Source organism: Parus major, chromosome 1A (assembly GCF_001522545.3).
Source record: "Parus major isolate Abel chromosome 1A, Parus_major1.1, whole genome shotgun sequence".
Classification (NCBI taxonomy): domain Eukaryota; kingdom Metazoa; phylum Chordata; class Aves; order Passeriformes; family Paridae; genus Parus; species Parus major.
In genome coordinates this window covers 39,513,366-39,537,093 of record NC_031773.1, presented here as the reverse complement: position 1 = coordinate 39,537,093, position 23,728 = coordinate 39,513,366, and the positions used below count along the sequence as shown (strand labels likewise).

The following is a 23,728-nucleotide window of genomic DNA, read 5'->3' as shown; positions in this document are numbered from 1 at the left end:
GGGGCAGGAAGGGGATGGCTTTGTCTTCTGAAGTCACTGTTACTGTGATGGGCCCTGCTCTCCCAGAGATGGCTGAACACCTGGCTGCTCATGGAGAGAAGTGAATGATTTCCTTGTTTTGCTTTGCTTGTGCGAGTGGTATTTGCTTTCCCTATTAAACTGTCTTTATCTCAATCCACGACTTTTCCAGCTTTCACCCTTCTGATTCTCTCCCCAGTTTCTCTGGTGTGGGAGTGAGCAAGCAGCTGTGTGGGGCTTGGCTGCTGGCTGGGCTTAAACCACTACAGGGAAGAAATACTTGTTACAGAAAGAACTTCCCCTGAAAATATTTTGAAACTAAGAAAAATAAGTGGTTTTAATGGATTCTAACTCTGATCAGCCTGATTTAACTCTGATTATGAAATAGCACGGATATTTAGAAATCTATCAATAAAACAACCTTTGTAATTTTGGAAAAAAAAAATTCCTGTATTATTTTATTGTTTGCAAAACAAAATAATTTACTTCTATTATGCGAAATTATCTCATTATTAAATGCAGAATATAGGTTATATTTGTTAAATTTTATACTTCAAAATTTGTTAAATTTTATTTTGACTGTGAATTTTACCATAAAATTCACAGTCAAAATAAAATGCCTTTAACATATTGAACTGAACTTTTTCAACACTTTGTTGTACAAAATATTATAACATTGAAGAAGTGAAATGAGAAATACAGTTCATTTCAACTTATTCTCAGAAACTTTGAACAATGATGTTTTCATTGATGTATTCCTGTGGTGTGTAACACTGTTAAACTGTAGGTAGAATTCATTTTTGTCAAACATTTCTGACCATCTAGGTCATAAGACAACTGTATCTTTAGCTGCTAAATGCAGGGTTGTCCATCACTTATGAGTCTGTAAAAATCATAATACAAATAAATTTACATTTCATAGGTAAATTTACATTTATTCAGAAATTTGTTAAAATGCAGGCTGAAGATTTTCAAAATGTTGATGAATCAATCACAGGAAAAAAAACAAACAGTGCATCAATAATTAGAACAATATTTCACTTTCTCTTTTAACAGGATAGGGACTCTTTGCCCAAAAGTTCTATAAATTTACTTCTCAGCATAGCATGATGACCACATATCTCAAACTTTAGTTAACATGCTTGGCAGGAAGGCTTTGTAAATCACCTCCTTTTGTTTTTAGTGCATTTTCCACATGTTCAAGAAGTGAAAAGATTAGTTGCTCAAGAGAAGAAGTCATTAAGGGATAAAATCAAAGCACAAGAACACAAGTCCTGTCAAATGTGGGAGTATAATCCAGTAGAAAATAAAATAATTTCCCTTTCATAAAAACTCACTTAAGTTATTTACATATATTTAAATGTCTCTTTTGTAGAATTTTCTTAGAAAAAGAGAACACTACAAATAGCCCTGCTGGGTTTCTCTGCACTATTTGTGGAATAAGGAGCTACTCATCTTGCTTAAAAAATCTGAGTCTGGCCTTAAGCCAGCACGGGCCAGATTCTGCCATCCCTACTAGAGCTGAATAGTACCTTAAGCCGGGCCTGATTATGAACCGATTACTCATGTTGTGCTGAGAGGCTTTTTTTTGCATGAATGGGGCCATTGTGAATAAACATTTACAAGTGATTCACAATTTGGCCTATGTGAGTAGTCTCAGTCCCATCAATGCGACTACTCACGGAGTAAAGCACTACTAAATAAAAGTGGCAGAATGTGACCCTGTTGTAGTACTTGACATCTAACACGAAGATACTTTTTCATTAGCTAAATGAAACGCTGCAACCAACAGGCTATCATTCATTCTTCGAGACGAGGCTGATGCAAGAGCATGACAAGCTTAATGCAGGCCTGCAACTTATCACACCTCAGGTTTAATGAGGGGTTGAATACCTATTTATTTAACATACAAACTTATGCTAGCAACAAGTAACAAAAAATTTCCATTGCTGGATTTGAGGATGACGAATAATTACACTTGCATCCCTTTCACTTAATTAAAATCAGCAGGAAGATGACAGGGACTTTTATTTTTCCCCTTTGATTTTGGAAGCTTCAAGCATGTAAAATTGTTGTAATATCTTGAAAATGGATACTTATTCTGTAATAAATCTGCACTTGCAATAAATTCCTAGGAATTGTTACATTTTAATCCTGACATAAAAAGCCTTGCACAAATTATTTTGGGGAGATTTCAGAAGAAAACAATAGAAAATTCTTCTATGAAAATAAGTAAATTGACAGATGCAAGAACAAAAATGGATTGGAGATTGCCAGTTAAACATTTTATTCTTTGTCCACTAATGAAACCCTAACAAAAAATTGTGGAAATTTTTTTGGCATGTTCTAAATATTATACCTTAAAAAGTAGTGATGTGGAAACTGAATAAAATATAACAAAAAAAAAACCAAAAACTGAAAACAGTTTGCTAAAAAATCGCTTGTATTTCCACCATTTGCATTCTTCTGCATGTGGCAAAAGTGTCTATACAAAACTAATGCCTCTACCTGTACCAATAACTTTTTTTTTTTTTTGCTTTAAATCATGAGTCTAGTTTTACTGCTGTCTAAACAGACCATAAAAAATTGAAAGATAACTTCTAGCCAGAATACTCTTTTCCAGCTCCTCAGGCCAAAGTTGAAGCTAATTTTTAGAAGGGGAACCAAATCAGGAAACCACAAATTGGAGTATATGCATGTGTTAAAATTTGAGTTTATTACTAGTGGAAAATAAGACAACCTTCCTTTCAGCTGTATAAGACTCTGCTGTAAAAACCCCATTTTCAGTTGATCCTGATGGTTTCAAAGTCAAGTTTGTTTATTCCCTTGAAAGGCTACAGAATGAGCCCATCTCTTATTTTTGTTTCAAGTTTAGCCCTCCTGAGTGGGAGAAGAGAAAATCTGGGGATTCCTGTGTTTGCTTTTGTGAGTACTGGTAGTTCTGCAGTTCTGTGGTGAAATCTGCTTCCCGATCTTCCCTTCTTCCCCCGTGCGCCCTCTGTTCCTAACTAATGGCCAGAGAGAAAAGCAAGAACGAGCAGGGGGTGCCCCGAGACTTGTATCCTGTTCTAATCACAGCCATGCAAGTCCTTCTTTATTTCAATTAATTTACTTTGCCTTTATGAACCTGAGAGACTGACTGTTGCTTTCAAAGAGGCTGACATTTCACTCATCTGAAGGAGCTTGGAATGTGACAGGGGAAAGGGAGGAGAAGTAAATCAAAGCAGATATCAATTCTCCAGATGTAAAGTATTTTTCTTCTCCTCTATTTTTTTTCCACCAGAAATGTCAGAAAGTCTGCTGACATTTTAATTCCTTTGTGATAGGCTGGGAGTTGAGAGCCAAATCCTGCAGCCATTGCAGTCAAAAAGATTTTTCCTATATACTTTAAAGGTAGCAAACTAGTCTTACACTCTGGAAAGTATATAAGCAAACTTTCAACGAAATGTAACTAAAACCAAATGAACAGTACTCTAATACCATCTTAAGATCAGTTACAAACTGAATCTGACAAGCCTTGTTGGACTTTTTTGTTTCAGTTTGACTACAGAGAAGCAAAACCCAGTAAAATGGACTGTACTGGAAGACCTCAGTATTGTGTTGTTTGGGTTTTTTTCTTAATCTGTATTCTGTTAAAAGTGTAGGAGTACTATTTCATGTCTTTTAGTCACCTCAGCTTCATGACACCCTCTCTATAACCTTTAATTTAAATATACTAGTTGACACGTAATCTGTGCACATCTTTGAAAAATCTGTGCACATCTATTAAACACTGTGATCCTACTTTCAGCATTATACTTGACTCCAAAAAAAATCTCTTTAGCAGAAATACACTCAAGTCCATAAGATAAAGTAGTACCTTCTATTCTTAATACATTAGTTCATTGATATAAATTCAACAAGCTCAACATGCATTTAGCAAAAAGCAGAGCTGGCTTAGAGCAGCAGCACAGTGCTGAGAGAACTCAGTCTACAAATTCTACGTACAGCATGAATGGTCATATATTTCCTTCTTTGCGTGGTGTGCTTAGAGATTTACATCATGAGTTTAGTATAATAAATTTATTATCCTTTACCAAGTTGTTCCTTTATGAAGTATTCATTTGTAAAGCACAATTTTTTTATACAGGGCTGCTAAAAACCATGGAGGAGACACATTTTCTTAGTAGTTTTATTTTTTTTTTTTGTAAATTCTATAATCATATTTCATCAACTGGTACAACAAAACATATATAAAAAGCAGAACAAAGAGGGCTTGTTGAGCTTGATGCATGGTAAATCTATTTGGTTTATTCTTGGTTTATTGTTAAATATTATATTGCATTTCTTTAAGCAGACATCGTGTATATTGTGATTTCTAGCATTCCACACACAGCAGCTTATTGTTGTTCCCTTTAAATATGGGAAATAAAAATGGTTTTAGTTTGCTTTAAAAAAAAAAAAAAAAGAAATTGAGAGAGGGTACTGCTATATTACATGGCCCAGGAAATATTGGCAGCATGCTCTTTGGCTTTCATCCGTAGAACTGCAATGCTGGAGGACCTCCTTTCAAACTCTGGCTTGGTTTCAAAAGCATGTCCATTGGTTGCCCCAGAAAGCAACGAGTCAGTGAAAAAATTATTGAGGGGCATGTGGCTGAATTGATTCTGGTGGTTTGAAAAGCCTGTGTAGCCAGAATCTGTCCGGGGTGAATGGGAGTAAGGTGTCATACAGGAGGATGTATCTCGTGGCAGCATGCAGGAGGTAACCACAGAACCACTGGCAGCATTCCCTGCCCACAGATTGTTCTGAATCTGGAACACATAAAATGAATACAATTAAACTTAGATAGTCCATCTTTTGTTTTCTGCAACGCTTGGTTTGCTCTCCTTCATGCACAATTAGTTCTCCTCTGAAACAAGCAGCAAGTATTTAACAAGTTCTCTGCAATCATGCTAGAAAAGAGTATGAAGAGATCACACGAGTCAAAATATGAGATTGTTCACTCAATCAAGCAAGGGCTGATGAATCACATTCCTTATTTTGTCATCCATTTGCCCTGTGGTTCCACATATGATGTCTACTCTTGAACCTTAGGATGCCATCAGCCCAACCAGTAAATAAAATTAATAGAAACACACAACTGACATCAGAGAAAGGGTGTCAAAAGAGTGTACAAGATCATAGATGTTTTCAACATAAATGCTTCTCCTCATTAGAAATCCCACTGTAATGGTAGGAAAAGGGTGAACAAAACAAACTAATTTGGATTTCTCAAGCGACAAAGCCCAACAAGTATTTGAAAAATTTAATAATGAGAAGCCTTGCATAATTACTTTAAAAGAAATTAAACCCTAAAAAACAGGAATTACTGATAATGCATTCAAAACCTTTTCGTAAATATTTTTCAAAGATAGATTTGACATAATATTTCTTTTCATGATTTTTTATGTGAAATTATACTTTGAGGGCATTTCTGTTTCAGCACTCAGCCTTAACAAGCTGCATTGTGCATCCCTGGAAAACGTTGCATGACAGACTAGGACACAAACATTGTGGTTGCTAGCAATGTCTGGAGTAACCATGTATTCAAGCTTTGATGTATAATCCTTTCTATACTTGGCAGTCACTTAAAGCTTCATTCTGAGTCTCAGGCCTTCTCCCATCTATGTATAGATACTATTTATGGATAAGTATTTTTCACTTGTTTGTTACTAGATGAACAGATAGAAAGATTTTTAAGACCTAACATAAGTCAACTCTTGTTTTTATCTCCGACAGCATGGTCTTTCATTCTTGCTCTATTCACTTTGATTTGATCAAACTTCACACTCAGCAGCTGCCCTTCTGTTTTTCCAAACTGTCTACTTTCTCTCTATCAGTACTACATGTATATGATATAATTTCTGACATACTCAAACTACCTCAGTCATTCCTCATTTGCACACACCATTATACAATATACAGCTTTGTATGTCTTCTCCACTTGTACCTATATATCTTTCCTGAATGTTGGTAATTTTTTTATGTATAAATAACATCAGGCAAGGCATTTTTAGTCCCCATTCCCAGTACAGATGTTGTCAGCCAGTAACTATATCATTTCCTATTTGTTTTCCTTTGCTAAATTTGTCTTCACTCTAAAAATGTGTAGTCTGTTCAGTGTATCCTTGCCCTGATGCACTACGATTGAGCCCACATGTCTTTGTTCCCTGTGATATGTTGGAGTAACTCAATTACTCTTCAGTTAGCACTGAAAAGTGAATTCCCACTTCAAACTTAATTTTACATTCACATTCCGAATCCATAGACAAAGGAATTTTGACTTTAAGATATAAAGGTTATCTCTCTAGCTGAGTGATTTTTTTCTGCCAAAGTAGAGGTCAGGGGAAGTAATGAATTATGACAGACACACACATACACACACACACAAAATGAAAACATGTTTCTAAGGCTGATGAGTTGTGTTTTTTCTCCCACTGCCCTATCACTTTGCAACAGCACATACCCACCAAACCACCAACACGATAGCTAAAGCGATAAATTATAGTTCACTGAACCCATCTAGCTAGAGATCTAGTGCAGATAGGAAGGATCAAATAGTCTTATTTTAAAAGTTTATATTTCAAACAGTTGTATTAGCAAGGTCATCAGGAGCTGACAACTAATCCAGGCTCCTTGGGAATTCCAGCAGCAAAAAAATAATCCAGTAAATGCTCCATTCCTGTTTCCTGCAAAAGCCTGGGGAAAAATCATGGTAGCAACACATCTCCCCAAACTCTGTGTCTGGCCAGCTTGTTGACACAGACATGCATGGATGCAGCTATGGTTCCACACAGTCATGGACGTGCCCCTCCATGCACACACATACACCCACAGAGCTGGGCACACCTCAGGCTTCTGCTCCTGCATATTTTAGATGGCCTGCTGGGAGGCAATGGAGGGAGTAAGGTGTCTGAGGACAGATATGGAAGATTTTTTTCCTCCTCCTTGTGAGCCTCCTGAGGTCTACATGGGGAAATCTAAAAAAAGTTTCAGAACTTTCCAGTTTCCTCCTCCCATAATCACTTTTCAGAAGACTCAAATGCCTGCCCATGGAAGACTCTCTACACTTTGACATAGTTCCCAGCTGCCTTATTACTCCTTAATTAACCTACCTGAGCAGGTTCTGACATATAATCAGACAAATTTCCCCAGGGAGAAACTAGTTAATCTACACAGTGTCTAATACATGAGCTATTTCTGAAGGAGCTCATAATCACCAAAGTTAATTTACATGCAACAAAGCCTTTTTTATCTGACATACTGAAATTTCTTTCTAAGAAATGCTATGGAAAATGCTGCAGTCACCCATGCAGCACAGATATAATTATGGGAGGAATTTTCAAAGAAGATATGTTTAAATACAAACATGAACAAGTTTACCTTTAATACAGTCACGATGGGAAGTCTTCAAAAGGTTCAGAGGCTCAGTTAGAAAGTGCCCAATAACCTATGTGGTCTGGAGGAATCACAAAATCACTCCTTCTTTCCATATTTCGAGTAGTTTGGTTTGCAGTAAACTAAGTTTAGTACCACCAATTTTCCTGATATTTTTATCCTAGACAAATCTCCTTCAATTTAGGTTCACTGAGATTGCACAGGTGTAAATGAGAACATAATCCAGCTGCAAATCCTAAAATATGTCTTTTTAAAGAAACATGTGAACAAGCTATTAATTTCTAAAACTTTTAAAGGAGTGCCCTAGGTTTCTTCCTTAGAGAAAGGAATCCAAATTATTAAACTTAACTTCAGGAATGCCAAAAAACTCTAGAAAATCTTTACATCTTCTCTCATGAGGTAGTTATGCTTTCCAAAACAATGTTTCAGTCATATCAATTTTCTATTCATTTTAGTTGGTGGGGTGACTTCACATTTGATATTAAATTTTCATTTCTTCACAAGTATTTACAACATAAATATCTTGTACTGAAATTAAGGGGCAGAAGGTATTCCTGTATTAAAAATAAATACAGTAATGTTTCACAATTAGTCAAAATGATGAGAACTTCTTCTGGTATGTTAGAAGGAAAAGCGACATTATGTACATGAATTTAAAGAAAATATTTTTCCTCTTAAAATCTTGTGTGATCCATGAACTATATAAAAGGCAATTCAAAGACTGTGAATGAGGCCATACATACAGCACATCTCTGGTTTCTGTTAACATCACAAACAACTTGAGCTTTGCTCTTGTGGTTACCATGAAATTACCAGAGCCCTTCAATATATTTACCTACAGTATGTTTTATACATGCATGCACATGCACACACACCCTTCCTGATAGAAAAAGAAATAGGATTTCATAGCTGTGAGAAGAACATAACTGGAGAGTTATGGCTGTTAACATGGTTATGATATGATTTCCTAGGCACATGACCTTCTGTTAGACACTGTAGAGGAAAACTAGCTGAGGTAATTGGTCACCCCACTTGGTTTCATTGCTTTACTTTATGATAAACTTTCAAACTCCCTGAGCTTCAGCCTTTTTATGCAGCCCCTGGGAAAATCACATAAGCTCAAAGATCAAAACTTTTCCTGGGAATTTTACTATCACTTCCCCAGCTTTGTTCTCCCATCCCCAAATTTTTGGCACATGTTATTTCTGTTACCTGCCTATCCAGACTAGAGACCATCTCCAGCAGACAGCCCTGTGAGCACACACAACTTCTGCTTGAGTGCACCTGTTCCAGTGCTTCACATGGGATACAAAATTCTAATCTTTTAAGATCTCTAGATATCAAGAGATGTTATTCTTATATTACATAATAAATGCTATATGTAATGAATGTTACTATAATTACACTTGTAAGAAATTAGAAACTACACATTTACTCTGTGGAAAACAAAAGTGGCACTAAATGAGATAATGATAATGAGAAATGATAACTAATGAGAGTTAAGGATTTATGTAATTATAGAAAATATGTGTCAGATTGATTTGCTAAAATTTTAAATACTCCTCTCCTTGCACTGACAGAAATATCAGATCTGTGCTAGCACAAGGAGCTACTTTTGGGAGACTAAATGGAATAGCTGTTACACTGCCCAAAACGACTATAGTTCACAACTTGTATCTGTTGGTCATTCCTGGTCCATCAGCACAATTAATTTTTTTTGTAACTTTCCACTTTTTTTTTTTTTTTCTGGGTTCCTCTTTAGAATGTCCAAAATACAGGCAGAAATTTTCCTGTACTTCCCAAGCTTGTAGATTCTCAGAATAACTTAAAGTGAAAAGATCCACTGAGATTATTTTTCTAAACCCTTGCTAGCAGCTACTCTCAAATTTAGATAAGGTTACTCAAGCCTCAACCAGCCGTGTTTTGAGTCACTCCAGCTGCAGGGCTTCATTAATTTCTATGGGCAACTTGTCCCAGTGTTTCACCACTCTCATTGTATTTTTGCATTTCTATCTAGACTAAACACTTTTCATTGTTTTAGTTTGTGATCATTTGGTAAGAGCTGTTGCAATGTGACCAGTGCACATGTGAAGATCAACCTGTACTGTATTGGACTCAGGTATGAGAGAGATGCAGCACACAATTTTCAGATATAAATAAAATGCTAATTAGCTCATGTAAGTGAGAAGTTTAATGATACAGATTTAAAATACGTGATTGACACCTTCAGTTCACATTTGCCTTACACATGGTGAACAAAATAAAAATTGGACCATTAGATTCCACATTTAAACAAGTTTGCTAAGCTTCAAAATAATGTAGGATTTGAAAAGCCATCAAGCTTTTACTTTTGTAGGGATGTTTAGTAAACTGTAAATTCTCTCTACTGAAATCTTGAGGCCAGCTACAATATGGATTAATTATATTCCAACCCTATGATACAGTTAAAGACAATATTTTATATTTTGAAAAATACTATTAAAAATGTTGTATGTCTTAGAAAAAAAAAAAAAAAAAAGAGAGAAAATTTGCCATAAAATTAAGCCCCAGTAAAGTCATTCACACTTTAAAAAATACATGTGTCACACAAAAACCCCACAGAGCAACAAACTGGATGTTGAGACTATGAGAAGGACCACATACAGTGGTGGTTTTTTACCAAGAAAAAATAAAAGTGCAGTGCAAAAGCTATTTTGTGTGGAGCAGACACCACCCAGAAAGATTAGAAGTGTCACTTCACTCTTGTTGGAAGATCAGCCACAGCCAGGCAAGTGAGCACACAAGCAGCAGGACACACACACCATGCAGGTGGTGGCTCAGCCCGAGCTCCATGCTGTCACAGCTAGACACGTGAGTGTGTGATAAAACCTCTTTGAAGCTAGCTCAGATATGTCTGCCACATCCACTCCTGCTTAATCAGTGTACCCAGAGCCTTAATGAACTATTGTGATTAACTGTCATTTATATGTCTACTACAGTTAAAAGAAATTTTAAGTCATATAACATGTGGCGTCTAATACATTCCATATGAACATTTAATTGGAGCATGTAACTTTGATTATTGCTAATGAGGATTAGCCATATGTACTAAGGCTATAATGATGATCCAAGGACTTAGTACTTAACACATGTATGCTGATACCACTTCTACACTCTTTGACTGCCAACACATCATGTGATGCCATGCTGTTCAACATATTAATTTGATTTATCATTCTGGTGGATGGAATGCAAACTTCAGCCTCTTCCTTCTGTTTCTGAGATTTCAACATTTTCATTTCTTTCTAGAACTTCTATATCACTCCTGTTCCCATACTTTGGAAAAGCCTTTGTTGTCTTAGGATTGCCACCTGCACTATATTGAGTTTTTTCAATTGAAACAAAAAATTAAATTCAATCCTATCCAAGTCTTCCCTGCATTTTCAAGAAAATTTAAAAAAAACACAAACATTTTACATGTGATATTAAGAGGGAAAGTAGGGTGGTGTGACAAAATTAATCCTTTAAAAAGAACTTCAGAAGAAAAATTACAACAAATGAACATGATTCAAAGAACAAGTAAAAAGGAGGAAAGATGCAAAGAAAGAGCCTATCTGGGAGAAAAATGTTGACCTTTTTTATCAGCTTTTCAGTAATACAATTTAATGTTTATTTACATACTGATGCACTTATTTATAAAGACAACAGCTTTATCAGTTTAATTCACACAGGGAAAGCTGGAAGTCTGTGTGATAATAGTATAGGCTCTTGCATGTGCAAATAAGGAGGGGGTAGAATGCAATTTTGTCTCGGGTTTTCTTGTTAGTTCTCATAGGTAATCATTGAATCTGATGAGATCAAGTACCCTTTGTAACAGGAGCCTTCCCACTAACACAGGGTGGCAGAAGGAGTCAAATAAAGACCAATAAGGTAAGAGAAGAACAGAGCTAAAGAGACATTTTATTGTTCCTCTTCCAACATATCACTTATGCATCTGTGTAAGATAACTACAGATGACTGCAGATGAACCAGGTATCAGAATAAAAAATGCTTAGAGATCATCTCACCTATTTTACACCTTATGTTTTAGGAATAAAAAATTCAATCAATCAGATTTTTGACAGCTGTAAAGGGAATCTGTGTCTGGTATAAAAGTCCCTTTGGTTAAGTTTCCTAAACACAAATGTCTAATACTTATCTGACCACGACTTCCTAAGATGAAGGATAGATCCTTCTTTTAAATCCTGTTCATCAACACTTCAGCAGTGTCTCAGATATCCTGAGACATATTTAATAACACCCTACACTGTATTTAAGTGACCAAATTAACTATGGCTTATTTACTGACATTCACCTCAGTGAAATAAACTTCCCCATGAAGGGCATCTGCATTAATTTCCCAGCTGATGTTCAGATGTTCCATCTTCACTTTCATATCATCAATGATATGAAGTAGGCTATTGCTAGTTAAGCTAAAACTGTCTAGGATATGGGTACTCCTGAGCACACTTAAGATGATTTAGACCACAATGTGTTGCATCTACAAGAGAACCTTGAAGTTCAGACACTGAAACTAATGAAACTGAAAACTTTTACTAAAATGAATAAAAATCACTGTGCATAAATTTTTCCTAGAAAAATCTGATTTTCAGCATAATGTTTTTAAAGCCTTGAAAAAAACATCTGAGTAAGAGGTGGTTGTTCTACAATGTTGTACAAACAGCCATCCTCTGTAACCCAGGTTTTGACCGTATAATTAATGGAAAATATATGCATGCAGAATTTGTCCAGTTTAGGAGATTTTCAATTTCTTGGCAGGTAGATGAGCAATTAAAAAACAAAGAAACAAAAAAAACCCACAACAAACAAACAAAAAGAACCCCAAAAAAACAGCAACCAACATCTGAAATCAATATACTGTAAAAATAATTAAGGTTAGACTGAAAGAGCAAAGCAAAGAATTATGAACTACCAAAAAATAATCTAAATTGTTATTATTATGAAGATAAAGATGTGGAATTTAGTAGCAAAATTAGCCTGGATTGTAGAGACAGATATTGGACCAGACCACCTTCAGAGGTCACTTCCAATCTCAACCTTTCTCTGATTCAGAGCCAACCTTCTGTCTGAAATGAGTTGAAAGATTCATCTTCCTACAGGAAAAACCTTCAGGTTTATGAAGTCACACAATGCCTAGCAGCATTATGTTCTTAATTTGTATTTGATGAAGATAATTGGTGAGGAGACTAAGCAGAAGTCTCCACGGCACCCTCTGTTGACTGCAAGAGACTGATGCTTCTGCTGGAATGCAACCGAGATGTGTTTTCTCAACATATGCATGGTTGGACCCAAAACAGAAAATCTGCAGGCTGCAAATCCTTATAATGCACACCAGAAATTCATATTTGTTCCTGCTCTTTCTGCCATAAAGTTGTAAATTTCTCAGCTTGATTTCATTGTTCTTCAACATTCAACCTATATTTTTTTCCAGCAACAGGGAGTCTGTTTTTCTCTGTGATTCTTAAATAAGCACTAGTGATCTGTGCTCTACAATCCACAAGAAAAACTATTTATTTAAAAGTATGGAAAAGCTTGTTTAATATTTGCCTATTGTCACAAGAGAAGTGCCTGTGGTGGTGGTGGTACATGAAAAAAAATAAAGGAAAAAGAATATTTGTTTTCTTTTCTTACATTAGCTACAATGAAATAAAGGAATTGTTGGGGAAATCAATTTATAACATTACAATAAAACAATTTTAAATACCTTTTCTGCCTGAGTTGTGGGAAAGATTGATGAATTTATAGCAAATCAGGTGCTGTATATTTATTTTCCATAAGTGAAGCACTTACTAATGGACATCTAGTTCAAAATATTTGAATGCAGTGATGTTAGTAGTCATTGTTTTTAAAACAGATTTTCATTGTCTCAGGCATTCTCACTGGAAATGTTATATATATGATAAAGTTGTGGTTTTACTGAAGGAGAGGATTTAATAACGTGAAAACTATGAAGAATTACCACCACATCAGCAAGAACATGTATTTTTATTAAGTGTTCTGTGATAATTGCCTGGATACCTACTCATATACAGAAAAGTAGCCAACTTTTTCTCTGATGATCAAGCTACCTTGTTTTTATCGTGTAGCCAAGCTATGCATGCAACCACTCAGCTCAAACAGCCAATGCAAAGTGCACTCACACCTTCATTTAGCTCCTTGCTGCTGTTCTTGAAGTACAGAACACCAAAACACAGCCTTCTCGTGCAGGTGACCAGACTCAATCACACCTTTGTGTCTCTGTTTACCTGCAGTCTGTTAGTCTGTGGCTGTAGGTGAGCACGTCGCATTCGTGTTTGTGAATGAGTACACGTCTTGTATTTCTACACAGAAATTTCAGACATGCTTGATCTAAGATTATGGGGCCAGCATTTGCATTTCAATCTTCTGTTGTTAAGAATCTATTAATTAGTGATGGAAATATTTGTCAGGCTGAAGCTTAGTTGTGTTATCTGTCTAGCAGATATTTTTTTGGCAAAAATATAAACAGAAATGCAGTGAATTAATCTTTTTAACAATCTTAAAGTATGGAATAGATATTTTAATTTGTTAGAATTTTATAGATCTTATTATCATATAGTTAAGAAATGTGAGATTTTTGAAAAACATTAATTTTAGGACAATCATTTTAAATGCTTACCAAAGACTTATATTATTCCATTATCTTATACTAATGAAACATTCATCATTTAGGAAAATATGTAGATGGAATCCTACTAAAAATACAAGATAAGCTGGCAGATACAAATTTAGTCTAGAAATCTCAAAGCTTCAGCACTGTTCCTTGTATCACTTGTTGTGATGCTATAGGTAAGTCAGAAAAACCTCCAAGGAGAGTTGACGCCCTTGAATGAGATCTGTGAGTGAATGCATATCTATGTTTTTGTGAAAACCTAAGACTGTGTCCACCTAAACACACAGTCATGCAGCAGTTGCTAATGCAATTTGGGTTATTGCCCTGCTACCTTTTAGAACAAAGCCAGGCAGACTTACAAGTGGCACCACAGATGAAATGTTGTGTCCATGTTCTGAGCCACTGGAACACAAGCCAGCTCTGGCCCAGGCACCAAACCCAGTAACATGCAACCTCCTCAGAGGTAAAGCATGTTAAACTGAGTAGATGACACATCATAGTTCATAGCTAATCACATTCATAGAATCACTAAGACCTCCAAGATCATCAGGTCCAGCATTTGATCAAACTCTGCCATGATATATTAGAGCATAGCACTAATTGTCATTTCCAGTCAATTCTTGAGCACTTCTAGGGATGGTGACTCCACCATCCTGGTGTTTAACCACCATTTCAGTGAAAAAATTCCTCCTTATGTCTGACCTGAACCTCCCTCGGCTCAGCTTGAGGTTATACCTCTTGAACTGTCACTTGTTCCCTGGGAGAAGAGACCAAGGCCCATCTTGCTACAATCTCATTTCATGCAGTTGAAGAGAGTGATAAGGGAGACCTTATCACCCTTATGCACCTCCTTTTCTCCAGGCAAAGAAGCCCAGCTCCCTCAGCTGCTTCTCGTAGTATGTGTGCTCCGTGCCCTTCCCCAGCTCCATTGTCCTTGTCTGGACTCGCTCCAGCCCCTCCGTGTCCTTCTCATAGTGAAGGGCCCAGAACTGGACACAGCACTCGAGGTGTGGCCTCACCACTGCCAAGCACAGGGGGACAATCCCTGCCCTGGTCCAGGCCAGGATGATATTTGCCTTCTTGGCCACCTGGGCAAACGCTGGCTCATGTTCAGCTGCTGTCAACCAGTGCCCACAGGCCCTTCTCTGCTGGGACAACTTCCAGCCACTCTTCCCTGAGGAACGCTTCACCCAGCCAATACAGAGCATGACCAAAGCAAGCTCACATAGAATATATTCTTAAGGTTGGCAGAGACCCTGCTACCTAATGAGGCTGAGGAGCACCATAACACCAGAAGTGGAAGGGAACCATGCAAGAATTTTTTCTTTGTATGGTGCTTTTTTTTTAATTAATTATGTGCTAAAGGCAATGTAAAGCCAGAGACAAGAAAAAAAATGGATCCAGAATAAAAATGTTCAATGTGCTAAAGCAAGCAAGGAGACAAAAGTAGAGAGTGAGATAGAACAGTAAACCAAAGGACTGAAGAATAGAGACAGAAGATTATGACCTTATTACACAGTATAACTTATTATTTACTAACAGGGAACTGAAATAATAAAAATAAATAAAAAAAATCAAACACAATGGTCTGAGAAAGCTGTCCTGTCCCTCTGCCTCTCTCCCCCAGCAATATACATGCAGTTGTGATTCTTCATGGCTATATTACGATTTCATGCTAGTAGGAGACTGGTTCTATTTAATGGTCTGTTGAGGTCCATAAAGAAATGGTGCATGTTTAACACATCAGAAGGAAGCTAGAGATCAGATAGTTTCTACCTCATCCTAGAAAACATACAAAACCAGAGCTGTTTAGACGGCTGCTAAATGTAGAACCAAAGTATTGCTTGGTCTTTACCATACCTGAGGGTAGCTGTCAGTCCTTGGAAGAACAGATATATCATAGGTGGCAGCAAAGTGGCTCTTAGCTTGCTGGATCTGACCATAGCGTTCTCTTTTTCTCCATTTTGCTCTTCGATTCTGAAACCAAACCTACAGTATACAAGGAAAGGGTCATCAGGGTAAAAAAAATTATATCCTGTGCAAAGGGTTTTAGGTAAATATGAGGTTTTGGACGGTGGCTTTGAAAATTTCTGTTTATCTACAAAAGGGAAGTTTTCCACCTGAAAATCATTTTTTACTCTTTCAATCTTGCATATGTCACACCTTCTTAACTTTTGCTAGCTATTTTAAATGTACATATTGTTTAATTTATATTATCTCAAAAAACCAACAAAACCCCAAACAAACAAACAAAAAAAACAACCTGAGAAAGATCAGCCTGTAGCAAGTAAAGGAGCATTCTCTTAAATCCCCATGCCTACTGATTTGCTATGACTACCCATTATCTGCCTCCTAAATGTGTCCATAATCTTTATCAAGTGCAGGAAAAAAAAAGGCAGGAAAAAATTGGCACAAGGACAGTAGTCTCCTCAGCAGGAAAAGTTCCTATAAGGAAGTTTAAAAGGACAAGAAGATAATAAAAAGTCACCATGTCACAGACAGTTTTTGAATTATTGTAAACTTTTGTTCACATTGGTGTTAGGTGATATCTGTTTCTTATAATGGAAGACAAAAGAATTGCACTTTAGACTATGGAATAATTTGGATTTAATGCTTGAATTTCTTTATACTCCCTGGTTTGTTCTGTAATATTTTGAGTGTAAACTATTATATCAAAAACCCATTATACATCCATTTCTTTCTGTTATTGATAACTGTCATTGTCCCATGGTCTTAATAATTTCTTTTTGTCTTTCAGATAGTTTACTTTGAACTGCTCAGGAATTATCCTGATGAATAAAGGGGATTGCAAAGAAAAGTAACACTGTATAAGAGTAATATCCAACCAGTCATTATTGTTCTGGTGTAAGCAAGCTCACTGAGACTTTTTCAAGAAGTCATAGTTTTAACTGAACTATTACTTTTTGTAAAGGAAACAATGGCATTAGTTAGTCATCCTGCTAAATTGATCACTAATTCATTTTGATGTATGGAGATATATATATACACATGACTGGGTTTTTTAATACATATTTCCTGTATTTTGAGGAAATATGTTTTAAATTTCTAATTCCATATTGTGGGATATTCAAAAAAACACTGTTTTATAATTCCGTTCTTGCTTAGATCTTTGGAGAGCTCAGTTGTGTTTTGATACTGCTTAAACAATCAGGGCATAATTTTGCTCATTTTCGTTCTCAAGGACTAGTGGCAGATGTATTATGTGCAATCTTTTAAAAGATTCAGCAATGAAAGCAAGGCTTATGTATATAACTCCTGAGAACATATTGTTAGGAACCTTGGTGGTAAATTTGTGTTATTTATGATGCCTGAGGTCCAGCAAAAAGAAAGAGGAAGGGAAGAAAAAAACCTCCTGTCTCCACAGGAGTCATCAAGGACACGATAAGGAAATTTAGTCCTGAAGTTCTTTCCTTGAAGAAAGACCTCGACAGTCTTCTTAAAATGGGTACCAATTACTGGACTGACATGCAGCAGGAAAGAGAACAACTTAGATAAATTAGGTTCAGGTTGGCTCTCTCCGCATGTGTGCAGGACAAATATTAAATTGGATGTTGATGAAATGGTGGTGAAGAGAACTGTGGGTAAGGTATCCAGCTGATCACTCTGCTACACTAAATCAAACAATTTGCTTGAATTTATAGAAGTAAATGAGAAAAAGCACATATTTTTTTCCTTTGACAATCCCTCAAAATGTTTCTGTTTACACCACTTTACTAGAAACTTACTCTTGGCAGAGATAAAGTAACCATTTGCCTCCACAAAGAAATGTAGAAATCTGCTGCTTGTTATCCTTGAATTGCCAGATGCTTGCCTTTAATGACGTAAGGCCTTGCAAATTGCTTAATCTTGTGATGGAATACTCTTGTTACTCTGGATAGAAATGATCAACATGTCCTTTCATATTTAGCATATGAGAAATGCAGCGATCAGTTATCTTTTAAGAATGGTAAGAACATGTTTAAATAAAATACAAATAGATACTCTGTGAAAGTCTGATATAGACATAAATTTTTCATTTTCTGTCTTATTTTTAATACTCTTACCATATGAAGCCTCTAAATCTTAGGAAAAAAATGTGATAAAAAGTCAGGTGACACACTTTAGTTCAATTTTCCCCTCCCTGTTCTCACTATTAATTTTCTCTTGAAGTAGTTCTCCGTATTCCAGAATTATGTGTTTGTTAGAACAGTGTTTTAACATTATGCTGCCTTCTTTCTTTTAAGTCAAGACTAAATCCCAATGAATGCAAGTCATACTTGGAAAGCTGTACCAAATTCAGGAGAGGGATTGTGCAGAGCCTAAAGAGTTAAAAGCCACAGAAACAAATTCCATTGGCATTGCTGCTATCACATCGTCGTAACCGGACACACAGTTTTGGACCCTGTTTTCTGATGGCAACAGCAAATGTGGTGCCTGCTTGAAGAGACATGAAGAGAACACTTCTTTACAAAATTAATTAGCTGACTTTCTTTCTGAAAGTGTTTCTGATTTAATTTCAGTTTGTATGCATGTGCACTGACGTCTATTTCTCTATCTGCATGTGTGAGTATGTATTTAATTACAAGTTGTGAAGTTGTTATCATATTCAAGTCACTAAATTTTAAAAATTAATCCCAGTCTATAAGAATCAACAGGACTGTTATTCTTTAAATTGAAATAATGATTATTACCAGAACAGGGAAGATATCTAAAATTAAGATGAACTTGCAAAATGTGGCTCACATCTTCTTCTAATAGAGGGCGTCTAAACAAGAGAAAGGCTGCATTTCCTGGATATTTAGCTTCTTTTCTCACCATTGTACATCAAAAGCCATAAATATTATTGGGATTACTATATGAGCACACACTGAATGGATCACATTTGTATGCAGTTACAATACTCAAATAATGTACTATGTGGTCACCAGCGTGTTTCGTTCCAAAAATTAGAGTAACATTATTCATCAGTTATGAAAGTTTAAAAACCAGAAACTGTACCTCCTAATTTTGTGATTTCTAAGATCATTCTCACAAAAAAAAGATAAAAGGATTATGTCCTTGTTTTATACAGGCAAAAGACAAACACACGCGCATATCTATGTAAATATAGGTATTTAGATATTTATACACATTTATGTATGTGCTGTTTCGCTGCACACTCTTTGGATAGAAGCAAGGAATTTGATTACTGTTTAGACTGCAATTTTCATGCCATAACACACATAGAATCCTCTGCATCTGAGTTCTGCATTGTCATCAGTCTGAACAACAAGTCTTTAGTGGAATCTTTACACATAACAATTTATGTTTTCACTGCCTGGAATTTTATAAGAAATCAAGACAGCTTTACTATTGATGTTGCTTTCCCATCCTTTAAACAAGTGATCAGAACTGCAACACAAGCTATTTAAAAAATAAGTTATTTTAGCACTACAGCAAAACAGCTCATGTCCATAAAGAAATGAGGCAAAATGAGCTGTTTACTTTAGCTTCAAGAGCTTTTGTACAATCCCCAAGAGTGTAATTTACTCATTCCTACAATGCACAATTTGCCATAGAAATGCTGAAATCTGGTTCCTACCTGGACTCTGGCCTCAGTGAGCTCTGTTCTCAGAGCTAGCTGTTCTCTTACATAGACATCAGGGTAGTGAGTTTTCTGGAACACTTTCTCCAGTTCCTCCAGCTGCAAACTGGTGAAAGTTGTTCTGTGCCTCCTCTTCTTACTGCTGGAGACATTGCTGTCACACTTATCACCAAGTTCATCCAGGTCCCCTTTCTCCTGCAGCCCTTTCACTGGAGACATCCTGAGATTGTTGCAATTGTCCATGGGCCTGCTCAGCTCTGTGTGAAGAGGCTGTCCTTCCACTTTAGTAATCCCGTAGTTCACTGTACACAAGGTGGGTTAACAGCTGGTTAATAAATGATCAAGGGGGAAGGAGAGGTGTTTAGATTCAGGAGCTCATATAAAACAGTTTCACAAGGAACAAGATTCCATCGTGGCAGTGTTATTTCTATATGAGATCATGGAAGAGGAATTTGTTATATTAACTACAGACAGAATAAAAGTACGAAATCACATTGAATTTTAACTGAGAAGTACATCTGAAAATCATCTGAAAACTTACAAAGTTGTAATAAGTTACATTTATATAATACTATATAATATTACAGAGTAGAGAAGTAAGTTACAGAGTAAGGAGACTGTACAAGAGACTTGGACATTTTCACTCTGCTGCTACTGCCGCTAAAGTAGTTAACAACCCATGAAATCAGCATCAGCTAGAGTTGTACAGATAAGGAACCTTAGCCCAAAACAGATTTTCATAGAAGAGGCACAAAGCTATTGACAAATGTTCCTTTAAACTTGGAAGCAAATATAAAAACCTCTATTTCTATGAAAATACAAACTAACAGTGAAGCAAACTTAATAGCTGTAAACTGACCAATTAAAAAGCAAATGAAACCAAAAATTAAATCCACTCTTAAAATTCAATAAATTCCATATACCTTCTTTTGGGTTTGTGAAGTGGAATTGTTTCCAATGAGGTTTGTTACAGTTATAAAATACAGGGCATTTTTGTAAAATGTCAACATATTAAAAGAGATTGTTTCATGCACTTTGTAAAAGGATTGCAGGAACTATTTGTCTTTAGGTAAAACTTGAGTAGTAGAGATAAGAAATACTCCGCAGTAGCTCCTTAATAAGAAATTAAAACATTTTCTATTTTTAACTTATCACATACTACTGGAAAAGTAATGAGACAAGTTAAAGAATTTTAAAAAAACTCTTTTTCTTTTCTAAGAAAAAGGTGGGGAAAAGACTCAAACTCTAGAGAAATTAAAACTTAAAAAGATTCTGTGTAACATAATAAGCTGGCTTTGAGATTTTCTAACTTTCTTGGTAATTTCTTTTTTTTCAATTTGAGATGATTGTATTGAAACACAATTTTTAGATACTTACCATCAACGCATACATAGATAGGAAATGCCCCAAAGCCCTCGAGGCACACAATAAATTAGCTAATTAAGAAAAGCTCCAATGTATAAATCAATTTTCTGTAGGCTTTTCTGTTCTAAATCACACTTGAAGAAATCTATCAGTATTTCTTACAAATTTTTTCATACAAATAAAAGAACTTTCTCAAAAAAATATATAATTCAATGACTATATGAAGTCAAAAAACATATGATATTGCTAGTCTTCTTAACGCAGCTATCTTAACCATGCTTTCCAATTTTTCTAAGAAATAATTTTTAAAATTTCTTTCTATAGCTATTTTCATCATGTTGGAATAATGAGGAATATCTTAAATGCTTTAAAAAGGAAATAGTCAACATTTTCCTTGCCTATGAGAGAGAAAATTTGAATACTTGATAAAATGTTTAACACTATTCTTCGGAAGAGCGACGTGGTTTTGGGAAGAATCACCTCTCCTCATCGTTTGGTAACACGGCAGAGAGCCCAGCTCCCGTCGCAGGACGATATTTGAGGGAAGCAAAGATGACGGAGCGATTCCGTCCCTGGGTCGGCACCGGAGCGCCGGCCGTGTCCGGGGTCCCGCCGACATCCGGCGATGCCTTTTCCCGGCGGTTCGCTGGGTGAAAACGCCGCGGCTCGCAGCGGGGCCGGGGGTGGCCGGGGAGCGGCCGGAGGGCGAGCAGGGGCCGCTCAGGGGGTGGCCAGGGTACCGGGTGTACCGGGGGTACCGGGGGTACCGAGGGTACCGGGGGCGGCCGTGCCCCGCAGCGCTCTCCGGGACCCGCCGGTCCCCTCGCGGGCTGTGCCCGAGCCGCGCTCTCGGCCAGCCGGGGGACCCGGGCCGGGGCCGGTGGGGAAGGCAGTAGCTGAAGGGCTGCACCGAAAGAAAAAGATCTCTTCAAAGCAGGCGTTTGCCTTTTCCCGGAATTCTTTTTATTAGACGTGGTAGCAGAATTATAACAGTAGTATTGTTACTGTTATTGTTATTTTACTACGACCTGACAGCTCCTCGCATGCCCACGGCTGCACAGCTGCCTTTGGTCTCTCCCTGCCCTCCCCCGTACATCCCCAGGAGGGAGAATAACCCTGGGATGACGACTCACCGCTGTTGTCCTGGCAGGGTGATGTCCTCTCCAGCCTCACATGATGCTCAGCTCTCTGCAGAGGGTTGAAGGCCTGTACGCATTTGCTGCCTGACGTTTTGCTATAAAAGGACTCATTGTCCAAAGTTTCCATAACGTGCTCCAAACTGCCTCCTGCTCCCATATAAAAGTCACTGTTCTTGCTCGGCTGGCTCTTCAGGGCAAACTTCTCGCTCAGAAAATCCATAATCATCTAAGGCTGTTTGAGAGCCTCTTCCCTAGACAGAGGCTGGACTGTGAGCAAGGGAGGGAGAGTGAGTGGATGGGAGGGAAGGAAGGAGGGAGGAAGAGGCGTTCAGTGCTCAGGGAGCTGTTTTGCCTCTGAGCCTTTGATTTGTCTTGTCTTGAAAGAGGAACCCGAAGTTGCTCTTATATCTTGAAGCTCAGCAGGACTTCTTGTGCAACCTCCCATTTCTAATGAATATGAAATTAAGCAAGCAGTCTAACTCCACCCCAGGTCCCCCAAGACCTAATCCCAACACAGGAGGGAGTTCCAGGCCCGTTTTCGACAGACAGATCTGTTTCAGACAGACACACACAAGCATTCGGGGAGGGTGAGGGGAGAAAGGGAGGGAGAGAGGGGAGGGAGGACAAATAAAAAGGACATTTCCCCTCTGCAACCTATTCTCATTTCTCCAGGGATCCTGGAAAGAGTAATCCCTTGCTTCCCTCCCTCTCCCCCCAGCTCCCTGAGAGGCTTAGAATGAGGTAATTTCAGGGGCACATACCCTCAAGTAAAGGATCTTCTTTAATCGATTTGACTGATATGTCGGTAGCTGCAGTCCTGTTCTCTGAAGCTGTAAAATTAAGAGCCGGTGTTCCTTCTTTATTAAACAGCTCAGAAGTTTTGTCCTGGAGTTAAACAGAGAAAGAAATATCATAGGCAGTTGTTTGTGTAGAGGGGATGGAAAACAGAGAAACTTAAAACTAGAACTCTCTCACATCAGAAACTGGCCTAAAAGAGAACTTATCTGCTGTGAAACAGATCTCAGCCGGTCTGCCTCTGTGTGTGTGTTTGGGATTGAGGGGGTGCGTGTGGCTGTGCAGAGTGGTTAAAACGGACCTTATTTTAAATCTCCTGAAACATTATCATTAAAAAACAATACTGTTTCTAAATGAAAGTATTTTTTTAAGTCTTCGGTAATAAAAAGAAAAATAAATAAGCCATGTATGCATGCATTCCTATGGATATTGGGAAAGCGGACGGTTTTCACCCGAAGTGTGAGCTTTGAAGTGTTGAATTCCTTGGTCCTTTCGCACACTGATGAGCTATAAAGCGCAGGCCAGAGAAATAGTGGACGATTTCGAAAAGGCACGAATTACAGAAAAGATCTTCCGTATTTCCTCGTGAAAAGAGTACTCGGTGAAGTAAAGCAAACCCGAGATTGCAATCACTTCAGATGAGATCTCAGCATCCCGGGCCCACGCTTGTCTTTTCTACTGAGGCTATTTTAGAACCCAGTTCGGTGGGCCCTTCCCCCGCTGGGGCGGGGAGGGGAG

General features: G+C 37.4%; 1 protein-coding gene across 1 annotated transcript; it reads right to left on the bottom strand.

Annotated features, from left to right (window-relative positions):
* Positions 1 to 994: 994 nt before the first annotated feature.
* ALX1 (ALX homeobox 1) lies at positions 995 to 22,587 on the bottom strand. Its single transcript, XM_033514769.1, has 4 exons — positions 22,190 to 22,587; positions 19,689 to 19,993; positions 15,968 to 16,096; positions 995 to 4,811 (listed from the first exon to the last, which is right to left on the bottom strand). The coding sequence occupies exons 1-4, from the start codon at positions 22,419 to 22,421 to the stop codon at positions 4,491 to 4,493; spliced, it is 987 nt and encodes a 328-aa protein (XP_033370660.1). The 5' UTR covers positions 22,422 to 22,587; the 3' UTR covers positions 995 to 4,490.
* Between the last annotated feature and the right edge of the window lie 1,141 nt (positions 22,588 to 23,728).